The sequence below is a fragment of the Poecilia reticulata genome, linkage group LG15 (assembly GCF_000633615.1).
Source record: "Poecilia reticulata strain Guanapo linkage group LG15, Guppy_female_1.0+MT, whole genome shotgun sequence".
Lineage (NCBI taxonomy): Eukaryota > Metazoa > Chordata > Actinopteri > Cyprinodontiformes > Poeciliidae > Poecilia > Poecilia reticulata.
This window is the reverse complement of record NC_024345.1, coordinates 19112864-19122449: the sequence shown is the minus strand read 5'-3', so window position 1 is coordinate 19122449 and position 9586 is coordinate 19112864. Positions and strand designations below refer to the sequence as shown.

Genomic DNA, 9586 nt, shown 5'->3' with positions numbered 1-9586 from the left:
TATATATATCACAAAGAGCATTTACATTTTGGAAACCATTTGAGAAATCAATTTTTTTTTTGCAGGGCCTAGCTACTAGCCTCAACCACTCTCAGGATTTATACATATTTTTCATGGAAATATTACACCTTCCTTTCTCAGGTAATGAGGAATTTCTCTAACAGAACCAAATGAAAAGACAAATCCCAAAAATAGTTTCATATAATGAAATAAATCTACCCTTAATTTTTTGCTTGTATTAAAAATAATACCAGCCGGGTGTCTATGGGTTTTAAAAAAAAAAAAAAATTGAAATGCTTTGGCAACTTAATAAGTGCTCAGTAATGACACACGATTTACAGAAAATGGGAAGACGTCTTCAGCTATAGTTTTACCACAGATTCTTAAAAAAACAAAAAAAGAAAAACACAAACACCTCATCAATTCAAAGAAACAGAAACATTGAAACTTATCAGCAACTAAAACATGTATTACCTCATGTCTTTACAACTTAATTACTAAACAAAATGACATGTTTTCCATGCTACATTTCTAGCTGACTAGTACCATCTTTTAAATACATTCTTAAGGAGCACACTTAAAATAAATAATTTCCATATCAGACAAACTGGCTGCTTTAGTTACATTTTACTTACATTTTCTGAAAAATAAGTACATTCACTCAGTTGACCTCTCTCTCTCTCTCTCTCTCTCTCTCTCTCTCTCTCTCTCTCTCACATAAACAAACAGCTAAAAATTAGACTTACCTACAGCCAGTTTAACCGAGTAAGAAAAGAAGAGTGCATCGGCAAGCCCGTTAAAGAGGCAAACAAATAATTATTAAGGTTATTCAGCCGGGGCTGAACCTGACGAAACGGAGTTATCTCTAGGTCTTGAAAGACAACTTCAGTCGATAAGGAATGCATTGCATCACAGTAAGAGTTGGAAAGACAAGAAAAATACTTCAAAGTACAGCACTGCAAAAGGTTTTCAGCTGCATTCAAAACAAAACATAACAGCACACCTAGAAAAAAAAACAAAAAAAAAAACACCCACAGCACCCAAATGTTATTGTGAAGTGAACAAAAGAGGTCAGTTTGAGTCCGTTTGATACAGCAGAGCTGCAGAAGCTGTCAGACACAGCGAGGTCATCTATTTTTTATTTATTTTTTTGCTCCGTGGCTGCAGCTTGGAGATCATGGATGACAACCGTCCTCGGAGCGCACCGTACCATTTGACGCTCCCGCTCTCTGCTTACAAGGTAGGAAGAATGCAGTCATTCGGGTCACAACTCCCCGGGGGTCCACGGGGCCCAGGAGAGCCAGGGGGGCCTCGTGAAGGGATCCCAGGTGGCCCTTGAGAGAGAATGTTGTTAATTACTGAAATAGGCGACACCTTATCAGCACCTAGGAAGAGCTTTCCATAGACGGCTAATCTGACGTTTGGGAAAGTCATGATTTCCTTCATACAAACAGTAATTATCGACTTATATGTAGCAAGTAATCAGAAGTATAATGTTCTGCTTAGAAATGCTGTGCGTGGAAGCTGCAAGCAGAGCATTTCTGAGGATTTAGTAGGGCAGGAGAGGGCACAAAGCCATAAAGACTCTGACATTTTACTGGCACTTGACAGACGTGGCCTCAAATCACCCCCACAAAGGCAGATCAGGAGATTCTTAAGAAGGAAAGAAGAAGCAGAAGAACTGACTTAGCCTCCAAACTCCTCAGACAAGTCTGATGTTATCACACTGCCTCATGTTCATGAAATGTCAAACTTACAACATACGAGGTTTCCTGCACTAGAGCCAGTTTTTGTGTGCTATCCACACAAATTACTTTTACTCAGGGAAATGATGGCAAATGATAGAAAGGTCCACACATCAGTGAGTAAAGATTAGTTTATGGTTCAAAACATTACATGAGTAAAACAATATGCTATGAAATCAAATTCAAATTCAAATTGAATTGTTCGCTTTCGACATGCAGTGATACCAGACTGACTAATAATCACAAAAAGGACAATTATAATTTTTCAATGATCTTAAAAAAAACCTCTGAGTTCTGAAGAAAGAAACAAACCGAGGTAAAAAATGGACAAAACAAACAAGATAAATTGGAAAGAAACGAAGGAAGGACCCATGGAAAATAAACAAACGTAGGAAGGAGCAAAGGAAGGGAGGCTAGGAGGACATTCGGACGGACGGCAGCATCTATCATGCAGCAAAACTGAATAAATGTAGTGTGGTATTTTACCGCACTTTAAGTCTTCTGAATTGTCAAGCAAGAACAAACCACTGATTTCATTAATCATAACAATGTGTCGGACTGTGACTTGGTTTTAAAAAGGCCTGCTTTTAAATGACTCAGATTGATTTGGGCGGGAAGAAATCCAGATTAGAACATCACTTATAGTGATCAGTTACATTAGCATCAGTACAAGTACCTTTTGATTTTCTGTTTTTAATACAAGCAATTGGATTGGAGCAATTAGATGTCATGCGTATTTGCGTAAAAACCGAAATATTCTGAAAACTGAAAACAATACTGTTTCACTCAAGGTTATATTGACACGTGCCTACTTGGGCTGTTTGCTTTTCATTCCTGCAATTTGTCATAATTCTTTTATTTACAAAGTAAGAAAAGTTTCACTGGTTTGTTTGGGAATGAAGTCATGGATCATTATGTTCCGAAGTGACTTTGGAAATGTTCACAACATCTGCGCTCGAAATGTATTCATACCGAAGGATGTCTCAATTACAATTAATGAATTCTTTAGCTGCACTAATGAGAATGAAAAGGAGAACCAACATTTCTCTGCGCGCTAATATGTCGGGGCAATTATGGCATCTGGGACATTATTATCTCATCTCACCTACCAAACAGCTTGTTGAAGCCGCAGTGACTGTGACTTTTCATTTACGGTCTTTTTTTGCGCTGTTTATATACCGGTCATCAGACACAGTGGCCGGCGTTAACACTGTCTTTTAAACAGATCTCGATAAGCCTAAAAAAAAAAAAGAAAAAAAAAAAAAGAGAGACCTCCTTTGCTTCAGTCCTCCCAAAGGACTGTCCATTACATCACTCAGAGCAGTGACAGCTCAACAAAGGCCTGCTCACTTTGAACAAAGAGACCTGCTTGGCCTTTACTTCAGTGCGATAACACAGCTTGCCCCTTCCATCACTGCCACAGCCGTCTACTGCTTAACCGCTCACACAAACAAAGTGCTTTGGTAGCTGTTAACACAGACTGTAAGAGAAAAGAGGTGTTTGTTAAATCTTTGCACTTGGGCAGCAGGGTTAAAACTACTAATTAGCAACAACTGCAGACAAATGTTTCACTTGCGGAGACAAGGACAAAGACTGGAGATTGAACATGTGGTCATGCTAACTGAATTATTTTCAGTTTAATGCTTTGGGGTCGTCTTCGATCCTGTGTTAGTCTTCCCACTTTCGAAGCACGGACATTGCAGCTCAACAGTAGAGAATTTCTTTTAGCTCTCAGCATTTGAACTGATACAACAGCTGGGTGAATCTCCAGCATGGAGCAGATCCCAGCCTTTACACTCCAAGGGAAACCAGCTCTGAGTAGATGCCAAGGATACCGGATATCTTTGATCAGGATGGCAAGGTGGAAGAAATTTTGGCTGGAAGAAATAAACCTTCTCCTGTAGTCTACAGGAAACTTGTAAATCTAAAGGTATGGAGGAAAAAAAAACAACAAAAAAACCCCCAAAAAAACAGAAGTCTGTGGACCTGCATTCATATCAGTCAGTTTGAAGAACTTTCTGATTTTTTGCCAAGACGCAACTACGGCTTAAGTCTAACCCCCACCAGTTATGCCGCAGGTGCTTCCCATAACCGAGCACCTCTAGAGATGATTTCTTTCAACAGCTGTGATTTATCCTCTCCAGCGGAGCTACAGCCAACTTTCCTTTGCCCCCGCACATACATTATGCACAGATTGCATGAGTGACTTCAAGTTCAATGATAAACTCCTGCTGTCAAAGGCTTGAAGTAAGTGAAGTAATCCCACTTCTCAAACCAGCAGGGGGATATGCCAACATCATGGCTTGGTCTTTTTGTTCAGGAAGATGGCACGATAGGATTTTAGTTTTCAGAACAGATGCCATTTTCCATTACTGCAGAAATTTCTCTTCTCTGGGGGGTATTTCTTTCGTCAAAGCAGCATGAGGGTTTAACAAATAGAATGCAGTCTGGGGGCTGCATTTTTGCCACCAAGATGAAGATAACAAATGATGGCTTAAAAAGCTGTGAAGGAGTTAGTTTGACACAAGTCTAATGCATTTCCTTCCTTTAAGCAACTATGTAAGAAAACTGATAAAAAAAAAAAAAAAAGAAAAGCAAATGTGGAAGGGAAATAGCTGTCAGTGCAATGTCTGGTCAATCTGACCTAAAAGTGGCAGCTCAGAAAAGTGCTCTTACATTTTTCTCTACATATTTTACTTTATGTGAGTGCTTAAATGACCATAGCATAGCTGTCAGAGCAAAATTCTAACTCTGACAGTAGAAAATTGTAAATAGGACGATGTTATTTATTTGTTTTTAGAATGATTGGTAATAGTTTGGCTATGTCTATGACTGTGTCTATGACTGTTATAAATTTTCAATAAAAAAATTAATCCACATGACAGATAATGGCCTGTCTTGTTTAAGTAACTTAAATTATCAATCCCAGTATCAAGAACACCATGTTCTTCTTTCCTTCAAAATATTTTGATTGCAAAAAAAAACTAACTCTTATGTTGCACTTGCCAAATCTATATTTAACTAAATGATTAATGTTATGTTAAACTAATTTAATATAGTAAGCATGTCAATTTATTGGAAGATGTAAATATGCATATATAGGTAGATAAAAAAAAAAATCTATTTTAATTGCAGTACCATAATCTTCTTCTGTGACATTTCTCTTCATTAAGGGAGATGGATCCTTGATTATTTTTGTTGCCTTAAATAACTTGGCTCGTTACCATTTTGAGAAACAAAGCATTTTTAGTTTTCTGGCAAGAAATATTTATGTAAAAGATAGTGGTATTTCAGAGAGGTTGCAATCAGGTCCTCAGTGCCCAAAGCATCATTCATATATATGACCCTACTGGCCATTATACCTTAAAAACCGAGGAATGTTTTTGCCATACTTATCATCCAGCTCAATGTGAGTGGGCGCGACGTTGCTATAGGTCCTTGTCCTTATTTGTCACAGTTACAGTTGTTTTTCACAAAAATTGTTGAGAGTTTCCAACAGTTGCGAAAGTTTCATACAATAAGTGGGGTGTTAGTGGTGGGCAAGGGAAGGGGAAGAGGTCAGGATTGTCAACACAACCAGCATTCAAATTCAAAGGTCTTCTATGTTACTTTCTCACCTGGTGGCCCAGTGGGTCCTGGATCTCCTGGTAACCCCAGACCAAGCTGTCCTCGTTCTCCTTTCTGACCCCGGTATCCTGAGGACACACAGATATACAATAACCCGAATAAATACTAAAAAGATATAATTTACATAGAGTACGCAGTACAGTTAGAAAGATTAGAACAAATGCCACAGCATGTTAAAGTGTCAACATGGCAACACATTGTGCAACCTTTTTATCTGGCAAGGAACCAAGACATTGTATCATCTTAAATACTGTTAGCAGGGCAAAAATGTCAGACATCTGTTGAGCCCTGTGTTTGTCTGAGGGACCCACTTTAGTCTGTAGATACTGACAGCCGAGAACCCCCTTTTTTTTCCAGTGTTACATCTTTAAATAATAAAAGATGTGCTGACATATGGTCAAAACAGAAATCCTCAAACAATTCATCTGCAGGTTAGGTCCTTGAAGAGCGCCACGGACAATGACAGCATCACAAGAAAGTGTCTTTCAAGACTTCAGAGGAGAGTAAAGAAGATTATTTCAACCAGCGGTCAAATATGTGGGTCACTGCAGGTGCTCTGATTTTGGAGACAGGTGGGCGAATAAAAAAAACAAGCAAACCAAAAATACACACACAAAAACTGCTATGATTAGAAACATCCCTGTTGCTCATCTAAATTGTGTTAATCTCTTTTCCCACGACTCTGCACCACTGTCCACTTTTATTGGAAACGGTGGTGACGATGTTTAAAAAGCAATAAAATTACACACAATCTCACACTAAAGACATCAGAAAAACCCAATATTTACACAATAATTTATTCAGAAGCAAAAAAAAATTCCATGTTGATAAAAAAAAAAACACAACAACTTTGTTTTAAGTTTGGCACAGTTTTAGGCAACCCTAACAATTTCTACAAAATAAATGTAGTTGGCCAGAGTCAAAGCAACGACAAAAATGATGGACTCCAAGTTTATCTTGCCACCAAGTACAGTGAGCAGGATGGTGAGGGAGGAAAAACTAGGAAACTAATATTTTCTCATTTGATTATGCTTCTTCAATAAAAGATGACTATGATATTGAAAGCCTATCTGTAGCCATCCACTTCTTAAATATACTTTTACATCTCTAAGAAGAGTAAAAACAACTGTAGAGGACAGCAAAAATATTATTTGTTAGAGAAATGAATTCTTCACAAACACATGCTAAATATGTAGAGATGCACAGAGAAACTGGATGGTGGCTGGATTCAGATGATTTTCAGCTCGACCTATCTTTTGCCCGGTGACTGTGGTCATTTTCCTGGTAGTTATATGCGTGACTCAAAGCTCCAATCTTTTTACAACTAGTGATGTAGTATGCAAGTTTTGCTAAAATGTTTTTTACGTATTTGTTAAAACTGTCAATGCGTTGTGACAGAATAACATGAGACAGAAAATATGGGGGGAAAAAATTAAAACTCCTCCAGTGCTCCAATTGCCATCTGCAGCAATACATATACAGCTCAGGTCAGAAAACATCAGAACTAGGAAGAAGGTCTTTATGCTGTCAGTCATGTTTGAGTATATGCTACAGCTGTGCTAATGACTTAGAAATAACTTACCAGTACAGGAAAACAATTTATCAACATCATTGGTAGGCATGCTTATTAGCCCGCATAATTTACAAAAGGAACGATTGTGGGGAAGGATATGTAGAGTAACTGAGAGCAATGGGGAGACAGTGAGCAGTGCATACATGAGCCTGATAGACAGAGCTAAGACCCTCCTCCTGGCTCTGATTGGTTGGTGGCCAGGAGCAGTGTACTCATGCAGATGGCAGAGGGAATAACACAGTGGAGCTTGATTTTTTTTTCCCCACAGATTATTTGTCTCATATTATGCTGTCATGACATAGTGACAGTTTTAACAAATATGCAAAAAGTATATATTTTTATAAAAGTTACCTACAGCAGCTTTAATAAAAAAAAAGCTTTTTGGCAGTTCTTGCTGCCAGTGATAGTGCAGGCAGGCTTGACTTGACAAGCTTTCTGCCTTTAATAAATTAAATCATCTTTTGAAAAATGACTTTTGGTATTTACTCAGGCGGTTTTTGTCTGGTATTAAAATTTGTTTGATCATCTCATGCAATTACCTGAAACAAAATGCAAAACTAAAAGAAATCTCTAAGGAGAAAAATACAAAATACTTTTTCATAGCGCTCTTATAATAAAACCATGTGTTACAGCAGCTCCTTTCTGACTCACACAAATGTTGTCTATGCTATGAATATACATAAAGCACTTTGAATTGCCTTGTTGCTGAAAATGTGCTATATAAATAAAATTATCTTACCTTACATACAAATACACTCCAGGAAAACTATAGAAAAATATTTTGAACGCTGTCAGATATTGTTCTTAAACATAAATAATAATTGGATTACTATGAGGTTTGAAAATTGACCAAATTTCAGACCAGTGCATTTCCACAAGCGTGTTAAGAAAAAGCTGGGAAAAAATACAATGAAAAAAACATTAAAAAGGCAGACCAGGCAATGTTGGTGTTTATAGCAAAAAAAAAAAAAAAAACACACAATCATCCTTTAAAAGCTTTTCTCTGCATGCAAAGTGGGTAAGTCTTCACAGCTAAGAACAGCAGCATACCAAGTAAAAAGGCAAGGGGCCAAAACAATATTTCCCCATGAGGCACTTAAAGTAATGGAGTCTCACGACCAGCAGTTGCATGGAGTGCGTCAGAAACATTGACAGGAGTATCAAGCATCTCGCTGCCTGGCCCAAAGGGGAAACGCTTCAACGCTTACATGTCAGAGAAAATCTCAGAAGAAAAGGCTCATGAATGCTCCAAAACGGAATCTCAAAGAAAGTGGGGCTATCCACACATCCCTGCAATAATGAGAGTTCTTTTAACACTCACAGGGCCGGGGGCATTCATTCAGGGAGGAGACGTTCCATGGAGGAAAGTGCACTGTACCTTAAGCAAAATAAAAAAAATTTACTGAATAGCACACAAAGCAATAAGCTTGGGTGCCACGTTGGATTGGCGCACCCTGATGAAATCGAAAATGTCACACTGGGCTCGGTTGAAAACAAATTGTTTCCAGGGCCACTAATGGACAAAGTACACACACAAAAAAAGAGATATTGTCATATAATACTGTTTCATTGTTGATTGATAAGATTGCAGCTGTACACCTCCATGTACCCAATCAAAAACATTATTGACAGCAACAACCATGAATTCATACTAACAGCATGCGCTAAAAAAAATAAATAAAAGAAATGTATAACACACACCTATCCATAAGGAGTTTCTCTATCAAAAACACTCAGATTTTCACTGAGACATCCATCCTGCACAAGAAAAATCAGAGCAACTCCAAAACAGACGGCACTGACTGAAACTGCAAATAATAATAATAATTAAAAAAACTAAACAAAAAACACTTTTTTTCAGTAGGTATAAATAAGCACACAAGGACTAAATTACAAAATTAAAAATAAAAGCAACAACAAAAGAAACTAAATAAAGAGTTAATTAATTATACAGTGACACTAGAGATTTTTCTTTTGGTATTAACAAGTAAAAAAAAAAAGAAAAAAGAATAAAATTATAGAAAATCACCATCTTACAGAAACAAGAGTACAGTAAAAGAATAACTGCTTTTTAGCATGTGTCCTCAAGGGCACATGCTCTAACAGCTGGAGACCTCCTCGCCTGTTCAATCAAACCACAAATGAGAAAAAATAAAATAAAAGAAAGACAATGATTTCAACAGGGTTATTTTTCTCCATAAACAATTCATTTTGCCACAATAGGGAAGAAGTCAAATTGGATATTCCAGAGGAGCATGGTCTCCAGCGGAGGATGACGAGAAATAATGAGGAAATATTACCCCAAACTCCCTCACCAGCTGAGTGGAGTCACAAGTCAACAAAGAAAAAAAAGATTAAGAAGTTGTTGAATTCTTGATGCATCAAGGGAAATAACTTTTATATTTATTTTCAATAAATATTTATTGCAAAGCTGCACTTTAAATGGCCAATAAAACACACGTTAAAAGCATAAAAAACACAAACAAGCAAACAAAATCCAAGACGTGTAACGCCTGTGGCAAATATTTAGAGTTGAGTAGTTGCTTACATTATCTACAGTGGAAACCAGATATTTACATGCACTTTATAAAACACACACACACACACGCACCCCCACGCACACACACACACACACACACAC

General features: G+C 37.5%; 1 protein-coding gene across 4 annotated transcripts in view; it reads right to left on the bottom strand.

Annotated features, from left to right (window-relative positions):
• Positions 1–291: 291 nt before the first annotated feature.
• The window catches only part of LOC103477022 (collagen alpha-1(XIX) chain), a 127088-nt gene continuing 117793 nt past the window's right edge, over positions 292–9586 (bottom strand). For all 4 annotated transcript variants that reach the window (XM_008429856.1, XM_017308981.1, XM_008429858.1 and 1 more), the window contains 2 exons: positions 5363–5440; positions 292–1334 (listed from right to left, as the gene is read on the bottom strand). In XM_008429856.1, the coding sequence (XP_008428078.1) occupies positions 1234–1334; positions 5363–5440 (179 nt within the window). In that variant the 3' untranslated portion in view covers positions 292–1233. The remainder of the gene's footprint in view (positions 1335–5362; positions 5441–9586) is intronic.